Below are 27,930 nucleotides of genomic sequence, written 5' to 3'. Positions count from 1 at the left end.
GATATGAGCGTAAAGGTGTTCGACGACACGTGCTGCCGCCGACACTACCACGACGACGATGATGAGGAGGACGATTGAACACGCCGAGTGTTCTTTGTTTGCAGCGAAAATAGACACATAGATTTCTGGATGTTTTTCCTCGAAAGGACCAACATGGCTGTAATTACCAGCTGGATTTTCCAGTTTGGTTGGGTGAGAGTGTCTGAGAGTGTTTTTTCTTGGCAGCGAACATACGATATATGGGATGCCAACACTAGTTAGATTTTCTCATTTTACAGTGCTTTAACTATGTATTAGTTTGTGAAAACCATGTTCTAAACTATGTCTTAGTTTGTGGAAAACCATGCTCCTAGTTGTGTACTCATTTTCAGAGGGAGTATTAGTTTCTCATTTTCAGGGCTTGTTTGGTACTAGAGTTTTCGTGGGAATTAGCGGGGATAATCCGCTCCAAACTTTAAATCCCCACTTATCCCCAATGCATGTTTGGTGCTAGAGTATGAGAGAGTTTAATCCCCACTCATTCCCACTTATCCCCATTTTTTCCCCAAATTTTAGTGTAATTTTTTCAATCCGTAATACTCTACCCCTACCTAGTGGATTGGGGATGGGGTTTTATGGGGATTGGGCGACAGCAGTGATTCACCCAATACTGTAGAATATTATCCCCACTAATCCCCACTGAAACACTAGTACCAAATAAAGCCTCAGAGGGTCGACATACCGTCGTCACTGCAGGGTGGACCCATTGAACGCCCGCAATTCCCATTTTCACACCCCGCGGGGAGACCCAAAACTTGCTTCCTGCGCACCCCACCCAACCCTACCCGCCGCGGCGGCACGCCAGATTTCAAATCCCCGCCCCTATTCCCTCCCCGTCTCCAAAAATTCGCCCAAAATTTCCCATTCATCCCCACCCACGCGCGCTTCCCTTCTCCCTTCTCCCCCAGCCGCGCCGCGCCGCGCTACCTAGGGTTCGGATCGATTCGGGCCCCTAGGGTTTAGCTCGCTCCTTCGGCTCCCCAATCCCCATGGCGGCGTCGGGCTCGGGGGCGGAGGCCGCCGGCGGCGGGCGGCAGCAGGAGCTGGCGGAGCGGCGGATGCTCCGCTCGCGCTACCTCGCCGTCAAGAGCCTCATCAGCGGTACGCCGCCCCTCCCGTTCCCCATTTTTCTCCGGGCCTTCCGTTTCCGGGTTGGGTGCGGTCGGTGCGATTCTGACCTGTTTTGCCTGCGTGTGCGTGACGCAGATGAGAAGGATGACATGGCCAAGGAGGACTCCGACAAGTTCGCCGCCATCATCACGCAGGTGGAGTGTCTGCACGAGCTCGGTACGGCCACCAACCATCATCTCTTGCTCTTGCAACCCGCGGTCATTTTCCTCTGTCAGAGACGTACTGTAGTAGATTCATTTCGGACCAGGAAGAAAGATAGCCTTCAGCCCATGTCAGCTGAGCCTGTTACTCTGTGTGTATCAAGTACTGCAGTTACAAGTTGTAATCTACTACTAGAGTGAAACAAATGGAGTTTTTAGTTTCTAAAGGATTCAGATGTACTTAAATATTAATGTAGATGTAGAGTCGGAAATTCAGTTCGGCTCCTGGGTGCGTATGCTCCCTCTACTAAAAAATTATATTTCGAAATGTCGAAAAATTTGGACAAAAAATTCGACATGTACATCTTCATAATATACGTGCGTTCGTCAAGTTTCACGAAAAACCAATATTTTCTGTGGTCTATATAAAAAAGAGAAAGTTTATCTTGTGAAAAGCATTATTTTTGGCACTGAATTTTTTCTTTTTTACACACGTCACATGATAAGTCGATTTTTTATGAAACGACTTTGTGAGCACGTAGCACGTGAAGATGTACGTGCGAACTTTTAGTTTCAATTTTTTAAAAAATTTAAAATGTATGTAAGATGCATTTCGAAATATAGAGAGCATATGGACCCATGTTCCAAAACACCGCTCCCACCTAAAAAAAGTACTGTATGAAAGTCGCAACTCTTACTGAACCAAATATTTCTAGGGACTCACACAGGAGAAATGGTACCAAACATGCATATTCATGCCTGGAAAATCTTCAGTAATGTGTAGCATGAGGATACGTTTATTTTCATGCCAAATATCTTAAGGTCCTAGCTTGTTTTATTTTAGAGTTTTCTGAAGTACTCTGTGTTTCTGAATCATAACTGGAGAATGTGTCCATATAGTTTTCACGCATGCCGTAGAATGTGTAGCGTATATATGATGTATACCAAGAGAAAATCGTATAAACACGTCTTCGTAGAGTTCCTGCCATGTTTTTATTTTGGAGTTCTCTGAAGCATTCCGCATTTCTGCATCATACGGTAGGACTGAGTTGGCTACAAATGTATGATGAGAACTAGACTGTGCATTGTACTTTTTGACTGTGTAGGTTGTTCTTGCATGTTAACGTGGAACACATGTTGATATTTCGCATCTCTTGAGCTCACTGGCATGCTAAAATGATTACCAAAGGGGTGTTGATGAGGGGGCTTTTGAATCTTGTTACGATTAGACTGAATCTGAAGGATTTGAATCCAACTCAAATCCAAATCTCTGTCTCCTGCGCAAATAAGCCCTTACTGTAAAGTAAAATGTCTATTTTCTGCCCCGTTTTACTGTTGAAAGCTTTCAAGCATTGATGCTATCTACAAACACAAAATGAGGCGCCCTTTCACATTGCAGTGCAGAAGCCTAGGGAGCAAATAGCTGACGCAGAAGCTCTGCTGGACATCACAACTACTTTAGTAAAATCTGTGAGGTCCCAATCAAGTGAAGGGATCACACCTTCTGATTTCGTAACAGCATTGCTGGCGAAATTTGGGCAGCAAGCAAGCCTTGATTCTGAGCCCGTCTCATTGCGCTGGGCTGATGTTGGGCTTTCTGCTTCACATGTCTTCAGGGCTGTGCCTGGATGCAGCACCATGTAATTAAAGCTACTTTGTCTTCTATTAGTTCTCAACATTTCCTACTTGGTGCCTGCTTGGTAAATGACTTAAACCATGCACACCTTTAATCTTTGCAGGCTTGGACCCATGGACACAGAAGTAAAGCAGCGCAAGGTTTCAGTTGTTAACAGAAAAAGAACTGCCAGGCCAACTGAAAATACACGTCCTGAAGAGGTATCCACATGTTTTTGTCTACTATTAAATGATATGGAGGGCTAGTGATCTTTATTCTCATTGTTTGTTTTTCCCCTCTGTTTGACTTAGTGTTCCATTCCACTGTACAGTGAGGTAGGTAGCTTGTAGCAGATGTGTCACTTTGCCATCATTCATGGTGTTGATAGGTGACAGTGAGAGAGTGACCCTTAATTATTTTTAAGATATGCTTAAAATTATCTACTCCCTCTGATCCATAATAAGTGGAACTAAAACCATGACACTTATTATGGATTGGAGGGAGTAGCATATTTTGTTTAAAGAAACATCTGATACACCCCCATTCATATTCTTGCAATCTTATTGCCTACCATCGTGTAACTCCTACTCCTCCATATCGGTTATTAGTCTTATACGTAGCCCTAGGTATATATATTACTAAATAGTACATCACTAGAAACTTCAGATGTTGTATTTTCTAACGGTATAACTTTTTTGTAATATAGTTTATACTATGTAGATCAAATTCGTGACCTAGGTACTTGCGTAAGACTTATAAACCGATATGGAGGAAGTACTTAATTATATGCTTTAAATTATCTAGCTTTTTTTTGCAAAGAAACATCTAAGACGGTACCATTCATATTCTTGCAACCTTACTGCCTACCACTTAATTATAACTCAAAATTACCTACTCACTTCGGCCCAAATTAATTGGTGCGGTCAATTAATTTGGGCCGGAGGGAGTAGCTTTTGTGTAACGGAACATCTGAGAGACTGAGGCTGTACCATTCATATTCTTGCAATCTTCTGTTGTCCGCTGTTAAGTTTCTGGGCTGCTAGCTAGACATTCTTTCTTTCCTTGCAGTAGCTTTTTGTTTTTCTGTCTGAAATGTATGATCACTGGACTTCTTAAGTGTTTCGTCACTTTGAACAATGGATTCACAGAATCTCTTCAATATGCAGCTTGCTGATTCTTCCGAGGTAGCAAAATCAGACACTGACCGGAATGTGTCTGTTGTATTTGATATCCTGAGGAAAAAGAAGAGCGCAAGGCTGGAGAACCTTGTTTTGAATAGACAGTCATTTGCCCAAACGGTTGAGAATGTTTTTGCACTGTCTTTCCTAGTTAAAGATGGCAGGGTAGCAATAAACATTGATGACAATGGGCACCATATCGTCAGTAAGGACTTTCTCGTATTGTTCTGTTTGTACTTAAATAGTACTGCAGAGATGCTTGTGTATCTAAGGGATAATACTCTCGTGTATCTGATATAATTCTGCTGGCTCTGCAGATCCAAGAAATGCACCTGCTGCCAGTGCTATAGCGTCAGGAGAAGTCTCCTACAGCCATTTTGTTTTCCGATTTGATTATAGAGATTGGAAGGTAAAATGACGTCCTTTATTTTGGTTACAACAGAAATCATCTTAGCCCTAAATTGGGAAGAAATTTCATTGATTCTGTTTGCATCATTCTGCTCCTATATTAGCTAAGATAGTAGCTTGTTTTGTCTTTCCACTCCCCCCATATGGAATATACATGATTGCCATTTTTTAGATGATACTTGAGTTACTGATTTTCTACTTTCAGATATTCTGGTCTTAATCTCCTTTTGCTTACCTGTTTCTAGCTCATGAAAGAAGTCGTTGTGGATGGTGACGAACTGATGCCACACAGGACTCAAAGCAGTCTCTCTGGTGAAGATAATGAAGAACGCCAGAATGAAGATAACGAGGAGCATAGTGAAGAACATAATGAAGAGTTGGAGGCATGCGCGCAACGGACACCGATCAGGAAACTTTGCCGCAACCGAGGTTTGGTTCTGCAAGAGCAAATGGTTGTCGCGGAGACACCTGAGGGGGACAAAACCTCCAAACGCAGGCGTCTTTTCAGAGGGGAGGAGTGACCTTGCTTGGAATATTCACGCTGCCTGCTACGCCTTGTGTTTGTATGTAGAGATGTCACGCTATTAACTTATCCATTGTAGAACAGTAGGTGTGTGCTGTAGCACAGCTTGTGCTAGTCCTTACTTTGAGCTGTAGAGATCGAGCGGTACAAATGTAAGTAGATCCCACACGGATCTCTCTAGATCTGGCGGCTTAAATAACGTTCTTGGGTCGGACTTGGATACTGTAGTACGATGTTTCAGGAAAGAGGATAGGTTCTTTTCTAGTTGGAGAATCTGCTCTAGACCATCATTCTGATAAGCTATTCGTAAACCGTAAATTCTGCAAGAGCTTTTATCTTGTAAATCCTCCCTTGCGATTTGCGAACTCGAAATTCAACGAGAACTTGCTAGGGTATCAGTTCAGCGAGAAATGCTGGGCAGAACATTCCTTCCAAGGCATTAAGTCTGAATAGCCAAAAATGCAGGGCAGAACTCAGTTGCTTCATGATCATACCCAGACTCACTGAGGTGAGTCGGAGCTGCGGAGCTCTTCCTCGCCATGGGCGAAGTGGCATCTGCCACGGAAGCTGCACGACCCGCCGGTGACGAAGCTGACGCACAGCCTGGTCTTGTAGCTGCTCCCAGGACCCATGGGCTTCCCGAGCTCGCCCTTGCCGTGCGCGAAGTGGCACATATCCCCCCACTTGCATCCCTCCGGTTTGCCGTGGTTCTTGCAGAGGCGGGTCTTGACGGTAGCTGGAGCTGGGTCGCCTAGGCGCAGGTTGAGGTTATCCATCTTCTTCGCAACAGCCGCCTGCTCGTGGTCGTGGCCGCTGCCGGGGAGGTGGTGGAGGAATCGGCAGCCGTCTCCGAAGCGGCAGCCGGTGCTGCATGCGCAGTGACAACGAAAATGAGATCCACCACGAGGATGATTCAGGGTTCGCAACTTTGCAACAAATAATACTCCTACAATACAGAAGGTCGAGTAACACAACAGTATTTCAATTCTCAAACAAAAAAAAACACGACAGTCTTTCAGAAAGCGGAAGTACAGTTCGGGTGGAGCAGTGTATGGTTGCAGCATATCAAACTGACCTGAAAAACCTGGTGCATATCTTGGATGTGCTTCCTGCGCTGGCCTCAGGCGTCTCCGACCCTGATCAGTTACATCGGAGAATTGTTTTGAACCGTGTGATCCGACCACGAAAAGAAGAGTGAGCTCGACGAAATACCTCGCGGTTCCGACGACTCCCCCATGAACTCCGCTTCGATCTCGTTCTTGCACGCGTCGATGCCGGCGAGCAGCTTGCTGTCGAGGTAGGCGTAGGCCCCGGATGCGGCGTGCCGAACGGAGAGCAGGGACTCCCTCGAGTAGGCGATCATCCGGCAACTGCTCCGTTCCTCCTCCCTACGCTAGGTAGAACGCGTCAGGAACCATTCAGCAAAGCACACATGGCTACAGAAATGGCTACCTGGGAGCGACATGGTCAGACCCCGAGCTCATCTCGCCGGCGTCCAGCGGCGGAAAGAGTGCAACTTGTGTAAGCAAGATCTATAGCTTTTATGACGCCGAGCTCAAATTAGCCTATACCGCTATATATGCATGGTCCCTGCGCCTTGAAAGAAAAGGAACAAAACAAATTAATCCCAAATTTAAATGCAACTCGTGAGAAACCAGGAGTCGTCGATCGCGTTGCATGTATTTTCCGGGAGCCCAGCAGACGGCGGCCGGCGGCCTGCCAGGGAGCGTTACGTGCGTACAGTGATGGTCTGATGGAAGGTGGCTGGGTGTCGCTTCTGTGTGCTATCTATGCATGGTCAAGTCATTTACGGTCAACAACATTCAATCGAGCAGTGATCGAAGAGCACAAATGTTGATGTGCTGCTGGTTGCAGAGGAGACACGCAGGATGGTTTCCAGGGTGCTGTCTGCGGGGCAGGTTTTCGAACACAAGTTTGTTCAGAAGAAGATAGAGGAAAAGATGCAAACTGCAAGAAAATGTACATGACTGCAAGGGGCAAGATTACCGATATTGCAATGGCAAGACCAAGTCGTAAGAACTTAGAATGTAATAATTTACCAATGGCTAATTCCTTTCCAGATGATGATGATGATTATGATGGAGCTTTAGAAATGAGGATTCAAATTGATAAGAATAAACTTGAGAAAGTTGCTTCAATGAAAGATTTAGAGATAGCTGAAAGAGCTTTATAGTATCTCCACTGGCGCGCCCAAAATATACGCCAGGAGTAGCTTTCTAGGGCGGTGTTCCCCACACCGGCCGGCGATCCCAATATTCTAGCCCCAATAGAAATTTTGGTCCAAAATAAATTAAAACTTACAAATAGGGATAGAAATTCAAGTCAAGTTTTTTCAATAGCTATTCAAAGTCAAGCTTGGCCAACACATCCGGCCACCAAATCTCCATCAGAGTCTGGCTACCAAAAAAAACTTGGTTTTCATGTCGAAATAGATCAAATGAACGGTGCTCGCACCTCCATCACACATCCGATTCGTCGATGGCCGGCGGCTCCACGGTCACCGACAACTCCTTCACCACTGACCGTGTTGTTGCTGCCATGCCTGCCGATTTCGCCATGGACACCGATGCTGCCGCTGCTTGGGCAGTCAACACCCCCTTGCCGATGCGATCGCGGTACATCCCATGCCATGCCCTTGCCAATGGATCCATGCCCGGCATGTCCCATCAAGATATTTTCTTCTTGCGTCGTCTTAGCCAATGCAATGTGTGATGCTTGATTCATGGACTGCATCATGTCGGCTTGGGTTTCCATCTTGACGGCTTCCACCTTCTCCCTCTTGAGCCCCAATTTCACATCTTGCTTGTCCAACATGGACCTCCACATAGTGATGCCCCTTTCATCCTTCTCTTTGTTGTTGGAGGAGAAAGATGAAACATCTTCTCAACAGTGGCATCAAAGTCGGCCAATAAGGACGTCCGGTCCTCTCGGCCACTAATTGGGCGACCAGCCAAGGCCATGGAGGAGGGGAGTGGTCTATCTTCTTCATCGCTGGCTCCTTTAAGAGTGAGCCGGACCTTGTCTCATTTATTCACACCTTGGAGCTTCTTGAAGTAATGCATGAACACGAAATCCTTATCCTTGTTGTCTTCCTTGTGCGCGGAGAGTGCCCAGTGATGGGAAGTTGTTGCTCATGCATTCAGATTATGCGCCTCCAAGGCTGAGGCAGACATGTGCCGCCGCCTCTGCAGTTGCCACCACGGCTGGGTAGGCCTCGCTGGCCAGGCAACACCACCTTCGATCTGCCGTGATGATGGAGCACCGATTGCGATGGGCATGCCACTCTTCCTCATTCATGGTTGTCGGCTTCTCCTTCAACGGGGCCTTGCGTGGCTTCATTGGCGCCTTTTTTTTTGAGGAATGCCAGAAGCGGCGGCAAGGTCGAGGACGTGCTATGGGCGCATGCTGGAGAGGCGGGCAGGAATTCAAGTGGCGGGCGGAGGAATGAAGCGACGGGCGGGAGGGGATGAAATTCGCTGAATAGTAGTAGGGTTGGGTGATGGCGTGTAACTCACACGTTCGTTGGGAACCCCAAGAGGAAGGTATGATGCGCACAGCAGCAAGTTTTTCCTCAGAAAGAAACCAAGGTTTATCGAACCAGGAGGAGCCAAGAAGCACGTTGAAGGTTGATGGCGGCGGGATGTAGTGCGGCGCAACACCAGAGATTCCGGCGCCAACGTGGAACCTGCACAACACAAACCAAGTACTTTGCCCCAACGAAACAGTGAGGTTATCAATCTCACCGGCTTGCTGTAACAAAGGATTAACCGTATTGTGTGGAAGATGATTGTTTGCAGAAGACAGTAAAACAAGTATTGCAGTAGATTGTATTTCAGTAAAGAGAATTGGACCGGGGTCCACAGTTCACTAGAGGTGTCTCTCCCATAAGATAAAAGCATGTTGGGTGAACAAATTACAGTCGGGCAATTGACAAATAGAGAGAGCATAACAATGCACATACATGTCATGATAAATATAATGAGATTTAATTGGGCATTACGACAAAGTACATAGACCGCTATCCAGCATGCATCTATGCCTAAAAAGTCCACCTTCAGGTTATCATCCGAAACCCCTCCAGTATTAAGTTGCTAACAACAGACAATTGCATTAAGTATTGCGCGTAATGTAATCAATAACTACATCCTTAGACATAGCATCAATGTTTTATCCCTAGTGGCTGTCACTTCCCCAGATTCACGGAGACATGAACCCACTATCGAGCATAAATACTCCCTCTTGGAGTTACTAGCATCAACTTGGCCAGAGCCTCTACTAATAACGGAGAGCATGCAAGATCATAAACAACACATAAGTAATAACTTGATAATTAACATAACATAGTATTCTCTATCCATCGGATCCCTACAAACACAACATATAGTATTACAGATAGATGATCTTGATCATGTTAGGCAGCTCACAAGATCCAACAATGAAGCACAATGAGGAGAAGACAACCATCTAGCTACTGCTATGGACCCATAGTCCAGGGGTGAACTACTCACTCATCACTCCGGAGGCGACCATGGCGGCGTAGAGTCCTCCGGGAGATGAATCCCCTCTCCGGCAGGGTGCCGGAGGAGATCTCCAGAATCCCCCGAGATGGGATTGGCGGCGGCGGCGCCTCAGTAAGGTTTTCCGTATCGTGGCTCTCGGTACTGGGGGTTTCGCGACGAAGGCTATTTGTAGGCGGAAGGGCAGGTCAAGAGGCGGCACGAGGGGCCCACGGCCAGGGCTTGGGCCGCGCCGCCCTATAGTCTGGCCACCTCGTGGCCCCACTTCGTCTCCTCTTCGGTCTTCTGGAAGCTTCGTGGCAAAATAGGACCCTGGGCGTTGATTTCGTCCAATTCCGAGAATATTTCGTTACTAGGATTTCTGAAACCAAAAGCAGAAAACAAGAATCGGCACTTCGGCATCTTGTTAATAGGTTAGTTCCAGAAAATGCACGAATATGACATAAAGTGTGCATAAAACATGTAGATATCATCAATAATGTGGCATGGAACACAAGAAATTATCGATACGTCGGAGACGTATCATTGGGTTGTCTGGTTACCAGGCGGGACCCGCGGGCGAAATCCGGCATGGTGCGGAGCTTTAGGGTGCCCGCTTCTCACCCGACCATAGGGATCGACAAGGGAGTGTGGCTATTCTATTGGGCTCAAAAATCATCCGACTACTTTTGGGGCACGCTGGTGTGGCCCTAAAAAAGTGCGGGACCCCATATGCTATCGGGGTCGCTAATGGGGGCGCAGGTGGAGATGGTCTTAGATATGAAACTTGTAGAAAATAATAAGTTTGAGGAAGTAAATAAAAGTATTTTAGCTCCTCAAGTTGTTGGATTCGAAAAAATAGAAGAAGCCGGAGATGGTTTTTTTTCCGATAAAGGGAATATATTAATATAAAAAAGATACCAATTACACTCAGCCTCTGCAACAACACACCACCCTAATGGCACCATGGATGCACACAACCAAAAAAAGGAAAAGAAAACTAAGAAACAAAAATCCCGCTACAGTACCTCGGGCCTAACAACAGCAATACATCCACCACCGAGACAACACCTGAAATACAGACTCTCCAAAAACGACGCCTCCAAGAAGAGAATAGTGCTCTAACACCGTCGTCGCCAGATCAACGATCTTAGGTTTTCACCCTGAAGATAGTCCCCGCTCTCAAAACAATGCCTCCAACAAGGTCATTGCCAGTCACAACCAGTTAAGGCCAGACCTTGGGTTTTCGCCCTGAAAGGTAGGACTCTGAACTTCACCTGTGTTGTCGTCCCCACTTTCATACCGCTGCTGTGAAGCCCGGAACACCAAGCAAGTCCCTCAACAGCGCAAAGGCTTGAACCTCCCTTAGCTAGTCCTCCCCTCACTACTAGGAAAAGGCCTAGCCGTAAGACTGCCATCAGTGGCGCACCATGACTGCCGTGCGCCACTACTACTTAGCAGTGGCGCACCACAAAACGGTAGGCCACTGTTACAAAAGTAGTAGTGGCGCACCTTGATTGTGGTGCGCCATAAGTAAGTGGTGACAGGAGGCCAGCTCCTCCCCCAACCTAGTAGTGGCGCACGTCTCCGGGGTGCGCCACTGCTACATTCCTTACCTATGGCGCACGTTGGAGAGGTGCGCCACTGCTAGGAGGTGTCCAGAGCCCGTTTAGAGATGATAGGCTTAGCAATGGCGCACTGCTGTGGTGCGCCACTGCTACATAGGTTACCTATGGCGCATGTCATTAGGTGCGCCACTGCTAGGGGGTGGCCAGAGCCCCTTTAGAGATGAGAGGCGTAGCAGTGGCGCACCACTTAGCAGTGCGCCATTGCTATGTCACCCTAGCAGTGGCGCACAGCTATGTGGTGCGCCACTGCTAACCTGGGACCATTTCCTGCTTTTCACCCTCCACTCACATGTGCCACCCACTTTCCCCAAACACTCTTCCACCACCACCTCCCACCAAATCTGGATCTGGTCGTGTTGCCCCTCCTTCCCACCTCATTTTCACCTCTTCATTCACCAAAATTAAGTTGGTAAACTTAATTTTCTTCATAGGTAAGTAATGGTGAAGCTTTCTTAGCTCAATACCCTACTCAATCTCAACTTTTTTACCTCATCCAACACTCTAGGTCTCGCCGTATCGGTAACTTTGTTGGTTTTATGCTTTGTGTGTGACCGGTTCCGATCGTCTTGCACACACACGTGTGTGTGCACATATGTTATGCGAAGCTCATGTGTTGTGCGCATGCGCGAAAAGCGTCTCGATCACGTGCATGTGTGTTGTATGCGAAGCCTCCACATGTGTTGTATATGCAAAGCCTCCGATCCACACATGTGTTGCATGTGTTTGTTTGCAGGGATTTGAAATGCGATGGAGTTGCCAATATTTTGCCGAAACGTTGATTCATTTCCGTTTCGGCGAATAGTGGGCATACTCGCATATACATATGTCCTATTTTTAGGGAAGGTCATGCCAAAATTTTCTTTTGGTATGCTAAGATATCCATTTTCTCTATACCCGCAGGCGACCATGGTCCGCATGATGAGCGAAGGCGTTGTGGCTAGGTTTTTGAAAGCCGCGACAGCCGAGATGATTAGAAATAACCAAAAGGAGATAAGATGTCCGTGTCGAAGATGCAAGCTGACGAGCCTTATGGACCCTAAAGCCGATATGGTGCGGGACCACCTTCTCATGCGTGGTTTCATGGATGGCTATCGGTGGGAAGGCGACGAAGATGATTATGAATTTGTCCATGGGATTTCAACAAGAAATAAGGAAGGAGGTGATCAGGATGTAGAAGATCTCAGGCATGATCAGGATGTAGAAGATCCCGGAGATGATCATGATCACAATGTAGGAGATCCTGGACCTGATGATGAGGAAGATCAAGATGGAGGTCATCATGACGATCATGAAGATGAAGACGATGGACCATCGTCGATGGACTGGGTGCAGGACCCTTATCTTCAAGAGCTGCTTCTCAAGCAGACGAGTAATGCAAGAGCTGCCGCCCGAGAGAAAGCCAAGATGGATCAACTGGAGGTAGACGCGGTTACTCCATTGTATGAAGGATGCATGCCGGAGGATACCCGCCTGAAAGTAACGCTCATGGCACTGGAGATGAAGGTAAAGCACAAAATGACCGACACATCCTTCAACGACAACATGTCATTCTGGCAGGAACGTCTTCCCAAAGGTAACACGTGTCCGACTAGTATCGAGGAGGCCAAGAAAATCGTGTGTCCTCTGGATTTACCGCATGTGAAATATCATGTGTGCTTGAACGATTGCATCATTTATCGAAACGAGCACGCAGCGTGTACCATATGTCCGGTGTGCGGCGTCAGTCGGTACAAGAAGGGGAAGAAAGCTCCTCGGAAGGTGGTGTGGTACTTTCCGATCACTCCTCGTCTGCAGCGGTATTTCGCGGATCCTAAGCAAGCAAAGCTAATGCGGGGGCACGCGGAGATGAGGAAGGTAGAAGATGACGCAGATGATCCTGACAAAAGAAAAAGGACAGGATGTTGAGACACCCTTCGGATGCTAGCCGGTGGAATGCGTTGAACCTCGAGTACCCGTAATTTGGGGACGATCCTAGGAACATAAGGCTGGGCGCGAGCACCGATGGAGTCAATCCGTTTGGCAGCCGAGAGCAGCACGCATAGCACCTGGCCCGTGTTTGTGTGGATGTACAACCTCCCCCTGGTTGTGCATGAAGAGGAAGTACATTCAAATGAGTATGCTAATTGAAGGGCCGAAACAACCAGGGAACGACATCAATACGTATATGGGGCTTCGAAAGAGGAGCTAGCCACGCTATGGGACACGCACGCCAATACGTGGGACGCCGCCGCGGAAGAATATTTCCCTATGAGAGCCGCACTGCTCACGACGGTGCACGACTTTCTCGGTTACGGATATGTCGCGGGGCAGGTGGTCCACGGATTCAATGCATGCGTCAGGTGCATGGACGACACAACGTACCGCCAGCTAGATAGAGATCCCGGGTCCTCGAAAACGGTGTTCATGGGACATCGAAGGTGGCTTCGCGAGGACGACGCATGGAGGAAACGCAAGGATCTGTTCGATGGTCAAGACGAACCCTGAAGATGGCCACGTACGAGAAGCGGCGAGCAAATAGACGAGCTATTGAAAAATTGGAAAGAGTGCCCACCGCCGGGAAAGAAGCGAAAGGCGCCAGAGCCGCTGCTTAAGGTATGGAAGACGAGGTCTGTTTTCTGGGACTTGCCGTACTGGAAGATCCTCCGTGTGCCTCACAGCCTTGATGTCATGCACATCACGAAGAACGTGTGCGAGAGTCTGCTTGGTACCCTCCTCAACATGCCAGAGAAGACCAAAGATGGGCCGAAAGCAAGGTACGACTTGCAATCAATTGGGATCAGGGAGGAGCTTCACGCGGGACGCCCTAATGATGATGATGATGATGATGATGATGATGATGATGACGATGACGATGATGAGGCGGAGGACACGCAAAGTCGTCGCAAGGGCAAAAATGCCAAAAAGATTGAATATTACTGCCCCCCCGCGTGCTTCACTCTAAGTCAGAAGGAGATCGAGCAGCTTTTTTATTGTCTCCTAGGAGTAAAACTTCCCTACGGTTACGCGGGGAAGATAAGCAGGTACCTAGACAAAGCGAAGCAGAGGTTCAGCGGGATGAAGTCTCACGACTGTCACGTGCTGATGACGCAGATACTTCCGGTTGCAATCCGTGGGATCATGGACGCGCATGTCCGTGAAACGCTTTTTGGCCTATGCAACTTTTTCGACGTCATCTCTCGGAAGTCTGTTGGCGTGAGGCAACTTAGAAGGCTACAGGAAGAGATCGTGGTGATACTGTGCGAGCTTGAGATGTACTTCCCGCCCGCTTTCTTCGACGTTATGGTGCATCTGCTGGTACATATCGTGGAGGATATCATCCAACTGGGGCCGACGTTCCTGCACAGCATGATGCCGTTCGAAAGGATGAATGGTGTCATCAAAGGGTACGTTCGCAACAGGGCACGTCCAGACGGAAGCATAGCCATGGGCTTTCTGACCGAAGAGTGCATCTCCTTCTGCACGAGTTATCTAGAAATCGAGAACCCCGTTGGCCTGCCCGTAAACAGGCATCTCGGGAAGCTCGCTGGATGGGGTCACCACGACGGTAGCCGCGAAATGCATGTCGACTTCAAGGGTCGAATCGCCGACTTTGAAAGAGCAAACCTAGTCGCGCTACAACACATAGACGTGGTCGATCCTTGGGTGGTAGACCACAAAACCTTCATAGCAAAGACGTACGGTGATCGGGGCCAACAGAGGACGGACGGAGATATAATCAAAGAGCACAACTCAACCTTCACGCGGTGGTTCAAGGACAAGATGCTGACGTACCCTATAGACGAGGATTCTTCTGCGGAAGAAAAACTCATATTCGCCTTGTCACAGGGCGCCGAACACAACCTGATGACATTTCAGGCGTACGATATCAACGGATACACATTCTACACCGAGGAAAAGGACATGAAGAGCGATTATCAGAACTCCGGGGTAACGATGGAGTCCTACACCGGTGACGTCAAGCAGAGATACTACGGAAAGATCGAGGAGATCTGGGAGCTGAGCTACGCCGGAGAGAATGTGCCGATGTTCCGTGTCAGGTGGGCCAAGAACGTCATAAAAGAAGACCGGCATTTCACCACCATGGTTATACCCGAAGCCAAATCCAAGACAGCGGGCGCAAAGGTCACCGCGAAATATGAGCCATGGGTACTAGCTTCCCAAGTGGACCAATGCTTCTTCATTACCGACCCGCAAAAGCCCAGCCGTGTTGTCGTGAGGAGAGGCAAAAGGAGCATCATCGGAATGGATGGAGCCGCCAACGAGCTAGACTTTGACCAGTACGGCGATCCGAAGATGGAAGATGACGACGACGATGATGAAGAACCATACACAACAAGAAGAAGCAGGACCACCCTACCTAAAGGCCGTCCATTCAAGAGAAGAAGTCTAGGAGTTCCGGGGCTAAATTATTCAACCGCGAGAAAGAAGGGCAAGAAGATTGTGAAAAGATAATTATGTATCATTTTCTTGTATGAATAATGGATGTCATATTGTTAATCTACACATTGTACCGATCAAAATAGACATATAATTTATATTTTTGGATATTTTCTAGATTCTATAGTATTTTAAATATTCTACATAATTATAATTATTTATGCCTTTTATTTTGGTGTATTATGCTATTTATTACTAGGTTAAATCATTTTAAAAAAAGTTAAAAAAAATTGGAGCCGCCAGGGTTCGAACCAGGCCGGCCAGGGTAAACCAAACAGGGGATAGATAGCTAGCCATTGCGGTACGGTGCGGATCTTGTCAACAGTACGAGCCAAATTGTTTTTGACCCTATCCTAAAGTCGTAGTGGCGCACCCCTAGTGGTGCGCCATTGCTAAGCATCACTGTGGCGCACCCCCAGCAGTGCACCATTGCTTAGGGGGGGTCGGGGACTTAGCCAAATCCCGACCATCTTCTTCTCCCCATCCCCATTCCCCATTCCCCACCGGCGCCTCGATCTCGATCTCACCGGCTCCCCCTCTTCGACGCCACCTCCCACCGGCGACGCCCTCTCCGACGCCACCTCCCACCGGTGACACCCCTCCCTCGATTCACCTCGGACCCCGGCGACGCGCGCAGACCCCGGCGACCACAGACCCCGGCGGCATCGCGCAGGTACCCCTCGATTCACCTCCCCGCCGGCGGCCTCCCCCCCCCCGATCCCCACCCGCCTCACGGTCTCTCCCCCAAGCAGATCCTCTCAAGCTCGCCGCGGAGCAGGAGCAGCACGTCGGCGACCTTCTTCGAGTTGCAGCACGTCGCGCACGTCCGCGGAGCAGGAGCAGGAGCAGCACGGTCTCTCCCCCTATTCGACGCCACCTCCCCGCCAGCGGTCGCCTCCCCCCTCGATTCACCTCCCCAACCTACTGCTCAGGGTGAGCTCCCTATGCTCCTCCTCCTCCCTATGCTTGCTGCATGATGATTCTGTAGAAATGCTAGTAATTTGCTTCATGATGATGCTGTAGAAATGTGTGTATCGTGTTTACTCCTACAGATGTCTATGCAAATTTAAGATATTTCTCTGTTTAAGGTATTTTACATTGATATATCAAGCAGTATTGAGTGAATATATGACTATGTTGTGTAATAAATAACAGTACATTAGGAAAATCCTGAATAGCTAATGATTATTGAACTTGTATTCCACTATAAGGTGAAACCATACTTGAATGTGGGCATGTTCATATCTAGATATCTAGTGTTGTGTCTGTATGAGCATCAGCACTCCTACTGCTGTTAAGCTAGTATGTAGAGAGTCAGAGAGCAGAGCTAGGTTGCTTGGTTGCTGCTGCTGCTGCTTGCTAGGATTGTAAAATTGGGTATTTTTTGCTTGCTGCTGCTGCTAGGTTGTTAGCTTGCTTGCTGCTGCTGCTAGGCTGTTAGGTTGCTGTTAGTTGCTAGGTTGATTGGTGCTGCTGCTAGGTTGATTGGTGCTGCTGCTAGGCTGTTAGGTTGTTGTTAGTTGCTAGGTTTTAGATGCTTCTTAGGTGCTGCTGCTGTTAGGTTGTTGCTTACGTCTTTGCTCTTTGTTAGATGTTGCTTAGGTGTTGCTGCTGCTGTTAGGTTCACAATTGTTGCTGCTGCTTAGGAGCAGTAGTGTTTAGGTGCTTAGGAGCAGTAGTGCTTAGGAGCAGTAGTGTTTAGGAGCAGTAGTGTTTAGGTGCAAGATATTTAGTTGGTACTTGAGAGAAATTTCTTTTATTTATTTACGACTTCCAGTAACCTTCATAGCTTCTTTGTTTAGGTGCTCCAGTGGCTGCAACCTCGTCGGCACCCTTCATCGACTTGGAGGCGGACCTGCTCAAGCGTCGTCGTCTTCTTCCCGGAGCGTCGTCGTCTTCTTCCCGGTGCCGGACCTGCTCAATTGTTATTGCTGCTGCTGGTAATTGCTTCAGGCCTTCTACTTGCGCTGCTATAGCTTGCTGCTGCTAGCTTGCTGCTGCTAGCTAGCTTGGTGCTAGCTACTGCTAGCTTGCTGCTGCTGCTAGCTAGCTTGCTGCTGCTGCTAGCTAGCTTGCTGCTGCTACTAGGTGCTGTTGGATGGTGGTACTGGCTGCTCAGCTGGTCGATATGTGCTATGGTGCTCAATTAGTGTACATGTGCTATGGTGCTCAGCTGGATTTTTTGGTGTATATGTGCCATGGTGCTCAGCTGGTGGATTGTTTTGCATGTCTATATGGTGTCATATTCTTGTGCAGGGATCGACAGAGTTGCCCATTATCGCCGAAATGTTGATTCATTTCCGTTTCGGCGAAAATGGGGCACTCATATGTCCATAAATTAGCATAGGTCATGCCCAATTTTTTCGTGAAATCTTGCGCTAATTTTATGGATTTTTTCCTACTTAGTTTGAACATGGCCAACAACGAAGAGGCCGGCGGCAGCGGCAGCAAGCCGTTCTGGATGCTAACCGATGAAATGGAGGTGATGGAGTCACAACCTCGCCGCGACGACGGCAAGGATGATGGCACCGATCCAGAGTACCGAGCGGACGATGCCGCCGAGGATGACACCACTGATGGTGCCGCCGAGGATGACACCACGGATGGTGCCGCCGAGGATGACACCGGCGCACCGAAGAAGCTACGGAGGGAGCGTCACCCGAATGTGCTCAGCACCGTGAAGCAAGCATTCACCGAAGTGAACACCAGTGGGCATCCAACGGCGCCCCCTGATTTAGTCAAAGGGTACTCTGCCCAACTCGGGTGCATCCTCCGGAGCACGGTCTCGATCAACACCGAGAACCTCAGGCATCCTGACCGAGCGAATTTGCGCACCCTCCTCTTCAAGAAGCTACACGAACGATACGAGTTCCCGGTGGACTGCTCAGAAAAGTGTCTCATGCGGAACAAAGTGCACAATGCCGCCCTCACGAAGATGAGCACCGCCCTCGCTAGTTGGAGGACCCGAGTGAAGAAAATGATTAATAGTGGTGAGAGTTACGAGAAGATCAAGGAGTCAAATCCCTCGATCACCGAGCAAGACTACGCTGATTTCAAGATCAAGTGCGAGAGCGAGTCAACGTCGGATTCTAGTCAGTGGGGGAAGGACATGCGAAAACTGAACTTAGGCACCCACAAACTTGGTCCTGGCGGTTTTAGGGTGGCGCAACCGAAATGGGACGCCGCGGATGAGGAGCGTGTGAAGAACGGCCTCGAGCCCCTCTTCCCGCAATACACAAACAAGCAAACCAGGAACTTTCTCCTGGCCCGGTACCGTATTGACCCGGAAACAAAGGAGCTCACCACCACTCCGGATGTGAAGCAGTTTGAGGCTCTTCTGGTAAGGAATGCACCCGCTTAATTAGCTCCTTTATGGTTGCATTCTTATTGATGAATCCAAATTTCTAAATGGTTCATGCATGTTCCTCCCGTAGGCTAAGGAGGTCGCTGCGGAAAGTGAAAAGGAAGCTAGTAGCGGCGCGGGGTCCACGAGCTCCTCGCAGTGTGCCCCTTGGGACAACCCTTTAAATAGGGCGTTGAATGCCCACAAGAAGAGGGATCCATTGAGTAAGCCGACGTCGGCTGGTCGTGTGGTCAGCGAAGGATGCTCTATGAAATGGTCAGAATACTATAAGTCGGGGAAAAAGGAGAGAAAGGCCACCATCGATGAGAAGGAGGTCGCACAGCTCAAGGCACAAGTTGCACAGATCCCGACATTGGTCGAGGAGCAAGTGCGGCAACAAGTGCAACAAATCGTGGAGACCCAACAGAGGACGCAAAGACAGCAAGTGGAGGACCAAGTGGGCACGACGCTTAGCTCCCTCATCCCTACCTTGGTTGCCGGTGCGGACGCGTGGTATGAGGGAGGAAAAAGGGGCCTCCCCGGTTCCCGATTTCACGGGCAGCAACTCCCACGGCGTGGAGCCATCGGTGAGTCCGCAGCGGCAACAATGGTGTCTCCGGCGGCGCCAACATTGGTGGCTCCGGCGGCGCCAACCTTGGTGGCTCCCGCGGCGCCAACCGTGGTGGCTCCCGCGGCGCCAACCTTGGTGTCTCCCGCGGCGCCATTACTTCAGCTCAATGCACCCGTCGCTGCGGATAATACGCCGCCCGGCACCGCGCCAACAAGCGGCCACTCCATCAGTTGCACGCCCGCCGCCGGCGGTGCCTCGACCTTAGTCGAGCTGGACGCCATCACGGTAACCAACCCTTGGCCAATGACTTCCATATCCTTGCCTTTGACTAGCTAGCCATCCCTAACGCCCTACATGTTTTCCGCAGAGCTCCGCCGTCGACGTCCCATGCACTCTCCTGCAGTTTGTGAACGGCGAGTTGATCGATGTTGCCAAGGCCAAAATCGTTCAACCGAGCAACCGTCAGTTACACGGTAGACCCATGCAACCCGACGTGTATAGGATTCAACTGGTTCGGGTGCTTAGCAGCTACGACGACGTGCTACCTCCCTTTCAACCCCATGGTGCCGACGAAGATGAGGTCCTTACCCTCCAGCATTGCTTCAATTGGTCCATGGTTTGGCCAAAGAGCCAGATTCATTTGGGGGCGAGGGACACCACCCCACAGACAGCACCCCCAGCCGTGCCGGTGCCAAGCCATGGCAAGACCACCCCAACGGTGCCGCCATCAGCTGATGTGGACATGCAGATGGCACAGGATCCGAACGATTGTCCGGACGAGGACAGTACGTTCGCCAACCTGGACTGCAACTTTGATTTTGGGGTGATGGACTACGATCTCAGTAGCCAACCCTCTCAAGCTGCCGCCGAGGGGAAAACCTATTGCAACAAGCGGCGCCTATTCTGTTCTCAGGAGACGCCTCCAGCTGCCGATTTCACCGAGACTCAGCCGATAGCCGAGGTGAGAAGTGTTACCAGTCCTAACACACTGAAGAAGGCTTGCGAAGAGGAGAATGCAGTCCCAGTAAAAACGAAGCAGAAGGGACGGAAAAGAAAGAAGAAGGATGACAAGTCTGCCAGCCAGCCGGCACCTATCCGTGCTCAGGACGGGCCACCAGTGCCCAAGAATATAGAGGCGAGGGTGCATGTGTCGGGTCAGCGGATGCTAATTCAAAGATTGTACGATGCTGCACCCGGTCCTATGCGATCTCTGGTTGACGGTGTTATGTTTATGGAGGAGCAGCATCTCAGGGAGAAAGATCAAGGATACCCAGTGTATGTTGCCAAGGTGCCCTCGGGCCATGGCTTTGTCGATAGTGGCTTCGCGGAGAATATCTTCCTGCGGTATGATGACATCTTCGCCATGCTGAACAGTTATCCGCTGCACTACACCTTCATTCGCCTATACTCGCTCAGCAAGGCGATGCGGATCATTAGACACAACATCCCGGACATCGCGATAGCCGACCCCTTCTACATGCGTGCCGTCCACTTGGCCACCGCCGGAGACCGGGCAGTCGCGAGTGGATACCTCAAAGACTTCTTTCTAGCGAACCAGAAGAAGTGTAACATCCTCCTGCCTGTATTTCCCGAGTAAGTCACCCCCTCACCGTACCGGTCTTAACTCGTGATTTTTTTAGATTTCAATCGTCATGTTCTTAAACATTATGTGTTCTACGCAGAGACAAAACCTGCACACTCATCTCCATAACCCCGAAGCATTCCGTGGCCACATACCTCGATGCGGACGGTAAGTCAACCACAGACTACACGAATGTCAAGGCCGTACTTGATGATGCTCTCAATGGCTACGTCAAAGCGAAAGGCAACATGCAGAGGCCAAATGTTAGGTACGGGAAGCATGTGTTCAAGCACCAAACAAAGTTTCCCTGCGTCAAGAAGCCGCCTTCTAGTAACAAGGATGCCTACTACGCCCTCTATCACATGGATAAGTTCATACGGGACCAGCAGCAGCTTACGCTACAGAGCATCTCGTAGACTGGGCCAACAAATTGGCGCGGTCCCGACGACGGCATCAAGCAAGACTTCTTCCGCATCCAAGTAGAGTTTTGTGAAATCATCCATCAAGATGTCGTTAGAAGCGCGGGGAGTTCTTCGCCGGCTATCGGCCGTCAAACGATGACATAGACACAAAGCTCCAAATGCAGGGTGACGACTACCGCTCATGGATGTGCTTGAAGAAAGGCGGCGGTTTTATCCACGCTCCGAGAAAGTCTTGATGTGCGAGCCTAGTTATGTAGTTGTGAACTAAAGACGAGCTTATGTTGTAATAAACTTTATCCAGCACTTTACTTGCTATTAATTACTAGTTCGGCTATGTTTGTGAACTTATATATATGGCTCTGTCGTTTTCCGCACTTGATTTGGTCGTTAATTTTGTTTGCATATGCCGATGATTAGAATGGTTGGTCACTTGTACACTCGGGGGTGGAGCGAGCGAGCCTGGTGTGATGGCACAAATATCCATGTCTTGTGCATCCTACCTGGCCTCGCTCACTCCATCCCTGAATGTTAAAATTTGTTTTGACCAACAATGTATGAGGCATTCCATTTAGTTCATAGTAGCTACTTATCTCTTGTTTGAGTTGGCACTTCTTAATTGCATTTGGCCGATGATTAGAATGGTTGGTCACTTGTACACTCCGTGGTGACGTAAGCGAGCCTGGTGTGATGGCACAAATATCCATGTCTTGTGCATCCTACCTGGCCTCGCTGACGCCATCACGGAATGTTAATATTTGTTTTGACCGACAAAGTATGAGGCATTCCATTTAGTTCATACTAGCTACTTATCTTCTTATTTGAGTTGGCACTTCTTAATTGCATTGGCCGATGATTAGAATGGTTGGTCACTTGTACACTCCGTGGTGACGTAAGTGAGCCTGGTGTGATGGCACAAATATCCATGTCTTGTGCATCCTACCTGGCCTCACTTACGCCATCACGGAATGTTAATATTTGTTTTGACCGACAAAGTATGAGGCCCTTGTCATTCTTCCATTTGCTTTCGTATTTTAAAATGCCGATGATTAGAATGTTCGGTCAACTGTACACTCCGGGGTGTCGCTAGTGAGCCTGGTGTGATGGCACAAATATCAATCTCTTGTGCATCCTACCTGGCCTCACTAACGCCATCCCGGGATGTTCATATTTGTTTCGACCGACAAAGTATGAGACCCTTGTCATTCTTCCATTTGCTTTCGTATTTTAAAATGCCGATGATTAGAATGTTTGGTCACTTGTACACTTGGGGGAGGGGCTAGTGAACCTGGTGCGATGACACAAGTATCAATCTCTTGTGCATCCTACTTGGTTTCACTAACCCCTTCCCTAAATGTTGATATTTGTTCCGACCAACAATGTATGAGGCATGCCTTTTAGTTCATAGTACTTGGATCGTTTTTGAGTTTGCTCTTATTCGTTGCAAACATCTATGAGCGTGCACTAATGTTTCTTTGGCTTGTTCATATATGTGCAGATATGACGTGGTATGTCGTGTACAAGGGCAAGGTTCCCGGAGTCTACAACGACTGGGAGGAGTGTCGGAGACAGGTTCACCGTTTTAGCGGTAACAGCTACAAAGGGTACACCACTAGAGCGGAGGCCGAAGATAGATATGCACGCTATTTGGCGGGAGAGAGGAGGGAGCGGAGGAGGAACCGGATGAAGACCACTATCATCGGGATGGTGCTAGTAGTGACTCTAGCTCTCTTCTATGTGATTGTACTTTAGATGATCGATCTTGTGTAACCACTAGCTCATTTGCGACTTTGTAACCCCATAACTTGCATTGTAACCTCGTAACTTCTCTAATGTGAAATCTTGTGAATCATGTGGGGCTAATGTGAAGATCTATGTATGGATAAGCTGTGCTGTTGTTTATATGTATTATATATCCTGTATTGTGCTTGTGATATACAACCTGTATAAATACCTGCCAGGATACAAAAATTTTTTCGAAATTCGTAGCAGTGGCGCACTAGTGGCCCATCAGTGGCGCACGTCCACTAAGTAGTAGTGGTGCACTGCGCGGGATCCAGTGGCGCACTGCCCTGTGATCCCCTCCGAGACTAGCAGTGGCGCACCAGGAATCTCAGCTGTGGCGCACGTCCTGGAGACAGCAGTGGCGCACGTCCACACGCAGCAGTGGCGCACCACCTCGCTGAAACAGTGGCGCACGCCAAACGGTAGCAGTGGCGCACCTCGTCTAGACAGTGGTGGCGCACTGCCAATAACCAACAGTGGCGCACCACTTTGTAGTAATAGTGGCGCACTGCTGGACATGTCAATGGCGCACCACGCAGTGCGCCACTGTTATCCAGACTAGTAGTGGCGCACCCCTAGTGCGCCACTACTAGGAGTTAGCAGTGGCGTGATAGCAGTGGCGCACCACTAGTGCGCCACTGAAGGCTATATGTGGTGCGCCACTGATTGCCTTTTTCCTAGTAGTGCCTCCGGCTTTCATGAACTTCTCTTCTTCCGACTTTCATCATGGATCCATAGTCACTTGATGTCAACACAGAAAAAGAGCTTCGCGCCGCTCCCTCCAGAACCAATCGGTCGGAATAAAAGCATGGGTGCGCATGACCGAATACCACCGATCCAGCAAATTGCAGGCAAAAAGCACTGTTACATTAGTAAGAAAAAAAGGAAGAAAAGTAAAAGTTGATTTAGAGGCTATCAGAAAACTTCTGCAGAAATTTTTAACCATGAGCTTGGTGCTGTTGGGTCTTCTAGTTCGCCTAGTAACACATGGATAGGTTCTACTGTGCATACCAGAACTAGAAGACAAACTAGGAAAAATAATAAACGTTAATATAAGGGCTGGTCTTATTTGGAATGGTATATGTGCTAAAAGGAAATAATTTTGTTTCTTTTTAAAAAATACAATATCTAAATATAATATTGAGTCTGTGTGGATTCAGAAAACAATCTTCCAATTTCTTTGGCAGTTTCCTTAGAAAATTGAGCAAGCGTGAAAATTTTAAATGTCACTGGCTACCATCTGCTGGTAAATCAGGTGGGATACTAGGAGGGTTGAGATTGGATAGATGTGATATCATCAACATTTCAATTGACAAGTTTTATTTGATAGGTGTGGTCTTCAATTAAAAAAAGTAAATACTATCTGGGTCTTGGTTGTAGTTTATGGTGCTACACATGAAATTCTAGTTTATGGACAGGAAAAGCTTTGATACCTTGGTCATACTGACTGCGTGGCGGCTCTGGAAGGGTTTTTGGCAACATGGCTGAGCAATGTAACACTTTTGAGCTGCTTAGGCGCATCAAGGATGAGTTCCACTCGTGGAAACTTGCTAGAGTAGGAGGGAGAGCAGTAGTGCCGCGAGAGTAGGTTTTCAGGGAATATTTTATGATTTGCCACACTTTTCTTCGGAGTGTCTATTATTTGCCACATGACCACCACATGTCAGTGAGACACAAAATGGCAAATGATAGAAGTGCAAATAAAAGCGTGGCCAATTGTAAAATTCCCCGGTTTTCAGGGTGTGTGTGGAGCTGGCCGGCTGATTGTTCTCAATCTGTCTTGGTCTCTTATAATTGATATTTCTCCCCTTCTACAAAGACCGGGTACGCCATTTTGGCATACCCTCGAAAAAAATGGTGGTGCACATGAAGAAGATAAGGAAGATTTTCTTATTGAGTTTGAAGGTGTGTGTTCTAACCAAACTTCTCCCCTTTTAAGTAGAGGAGACTTTAATCTGTCGAGGCACTCTTTTGAGAAAAATAAGAGTAGTAGATACAATGTTTGTTTAATGAGGTGATTGATTTGTATGAGCCCATGGAGGTAGCTATGTGCAGTGACCCAATATACCGATGCATTTTGTAGTACGTAAGACGTTGACATAACACCAATAAAACACCGTTTTATTTCTTTTGTGTACTTCCAAGTGGTTAATTACAACTTTCTCTAATGGATTACTATAGTTTGTGGGTTGTCTTTCAATTAATAATAAGCTTAATTGTGTCTTTGTTCATATTGACTTTCGTAATGTCAATATAGAATCCATTTTTACTTGACATATTGTGAGCTTAATTTTTACAAGAAGCTAGTGATGTTTTATTCTGTGCATAGATAAATAAGTTGGTTATGTTTGGTTGCCTCTTGTTGTTTGCTCTTGTTGCCTAAAGATGTGATCCAAAGTTGCCTAATATAATTAATGCCTTGTTGATGCCTTCGGTCGAATATTGATCAACCTCAATTGATGGTTTAGTGTTGCTTTATGAATAGTTGCCGAATTGCTTAACTTGATAATTCAAATGCTTTTAGGAAATCTGGATTAGTTCCTAGATTTCCCAAGTATTAGCTTCAAACATCAACTTGCATCTCCTTAGGACATGCATACATTTTAACTATTCAACACCTTGTTTTGTCTTTGTTTTTTATTTTGCAGGAAATACAAATATTGGAGAGAATAAGAAGATCAAGATTAGTTTACGATTTTTTTATTGTCTTCTTTTGTAACTTGTAATAATTCAACAAAGTTAGTACTTTTTTTTTGCAACTTGTTCATCGATGGCAAGAATCTAGCTCCTGGAGACGAAAATCGAGTTGAAATTTCGCAAACCTACTTGATTTGTACGGGTAGTGGCTAGACGGGCGATCTACGTTGAAAATTTTGCAACTTTATTGACCAAAATGGACTAATTAATTGGGAATATTCCTACTAATCGGGTTGTCAAAGCAATTAATCGGGGTAAAGGATTAACACAAGTGATTAGTGGTAATCGACACGATCATACCCCTAGTAGCGATTAATCGGCCTATTAATGGTTTATTCGGCCTAGTTTTTGAACATTTGTAAAAAATATTCAATTGGTTTAGGATTATTTGTAATATTTAATTCTTTCTTTCGACATTCTTATAATACTTATTCCTTATCTGATTTATAATTTATGAAATTATTAGTATTTATTTTGTATTATTAAATACTATGAACATGTATAACTTATTATTTTGGCATTCAAATTCTTAACTGAATATCTATCATTCCTATTAAACTGAATTCAAAATTTTCCACCAAAATATAGAAAGTTAACAAAGCTTATGTCAAAGTTTATCCCACTCGATCACCTCGATGATCTAAATCAATTTTACCAACGTAAAAGAAACCTCGATCTCTTTGTATTTAAACAAACACGTGGAATTTTTCCATGGATGCAATACACACATATTATTTCTATCTATTTCCAGTCTCGAATCCTGAGATGTTACCTTACGCCTGGAAGAATGTTTACCGGTCAAATAACGAGAAAAACTTACATTTTGGAGAAATTTCATAGATTACTACAACACTATTGTGTTACTTCGATCTACATCATTGTATTATATTGACATGATATGTTATCATGTAATAATGTCTACATGTAGAATTGAGTTAATTAGATGTATAAAATATGTTTACACTTTATCTCTAGCTAGCATTTAATATCCCAAACTAGTATGGATGTACAAATCTGTTTATGTTAGTACTATTTTTGCTACATGTTTCACATATTTAACTCTAGGTAGCATTTTATAATAGATATATTATTTTGGTAATACTGCATAAGAAGAGTTTGTTACGATTTTGTATCATGGTCTCAACATCTGCTATGAATAAATTGACAAAGACGTAACCAGGAGGGAAGGTGTGCGAGGTAGTGCATCAGCTAGAGTTTTCTTAGAAGGTACTCCTTGCGGCTTCCACTCCCCTTGGCACTTGACACGACCCCCTCACACGCTTGACACAAGATAAGTCCACTAATCTCGTATCATTTGTTGTTATTCTCACATGCGATTCTATATTTTCTTTGTTTTTATTTTGACATGATAAATGTTTTGTGTAGTTTATCAGGATTGTGCTAAGGGTGTCAAGCCTACAATATGGTTGTTGTGAGGTACCAAGTTTCTTTCTTTCATATAGCATGACATGATCATGAGGGCTACCATGTGGTTAGGGAACCACCTCAAGTTCCTCTCCAATGAACCAATAAGAAGCTTGTTGACAAGGTTCAACAAAAGCTATAGTGAAGGTAAGGTTTATCGTGCTAGCCGTGTGTGAAGACATGTTCTGTACTAGTGCTTAATACAAAACATACATCCAAAGTTTTGTTAGCTACACTTATCTAAGAAAGAGATAATTAATCTCTATATTTTTTGTGCTTGCATGAAAGATAGGATTAACAAACATGTAAATGCCTCCTAAATTATCACACCATGAACACAGTTTTTGCTATAGTTTGACTGCAAGCACAACAAGAAGTGTTTCAACCCAAATTAGTTTAGCTGTAGCATTTGCTAAGGCTTTGTATTTAGCTTCAGTACTGGATCATGACACTGTATGTTTTCTGGCACTCCATGATATTGAGTTTGGTCCA

At 47.0% G+C, this 27,930-nt stretch overlaps 2 protein-coding genes across 2 annotated transcripts; one reads left to right on the top strand and one right to left on the bottom strand.

Annotated features, from left to right (window-relative positions):
* The first annotated feature begins 796 nt into the window (after window positions 1-796).
* LOC127307565 (non-structural maintenance of chromosomes element 4 homolog A) lies at window positions 797-5,298 on the top strand. Its single transcript, XM_051338290.2, has 7 exons — window positions 797-1,140; window positions 1,246-1,326; window positions 2,710-2,950; window positions 3,050-3,146; window positions 4,092-4,308; window positions 4,421-4,512; window positions 4,757-5,298. The coding sequence occupies exons 1-7, from the start codon at window positions 1,029-1,031 to the stop codon at window positions 5,030-5,032; spliced, it is 1,116 nt and encodes a 371-aa protein (XP_051194250.1). The 5' UTR covers window positions 797-1,028; the 3' UTR covers window positions 5,033-5,298.
* Window positions 5,299-5,390: 92 nt separating this feature from the next.
* LOC127310387 (zinc finger CCCH domain-containing protein 44-like) lies at window positions 5,391-6,397 on the bottom strand. The gene is made up of 3 exons (XM_051341067.1): window positions 6,247-6,397; window positions 6,110-6,170; window positions 5,391-5,901 (listed from the first exon to the last, which is right to left on the bottom strand). Exons 1-3 carry the CDS (start codon window positions 6,395-6,397, stop codon window positions 5,535-5,537), a joined length of 579 nt encoding a protein of 192 aa, XP_051197027.1. The 3' UTR covers window positions 5,391-5,534.
* Between the last annotated feature and the right edge of the window lie 21,533 nt (window positions 6,398-27,930).

Source organism: Lolium perenne, chromosome 6, assembly GCF_019359855.2.
Source record: "Lolium perenne isolate Kyuss_39 chromosome 6, Kyuss_2.0, whole genome shotgun sequence".
NCBI lineage: Eukaryota > Viridiplantae > Streptophyta > Magnoliopsida > Poales > Poaceae > Lolium > Lolium perenne.
Note: the sequence above shows the minus strand (reverse complement) of the source record. Positions and strands in the feature narration are given on the sequence as shown.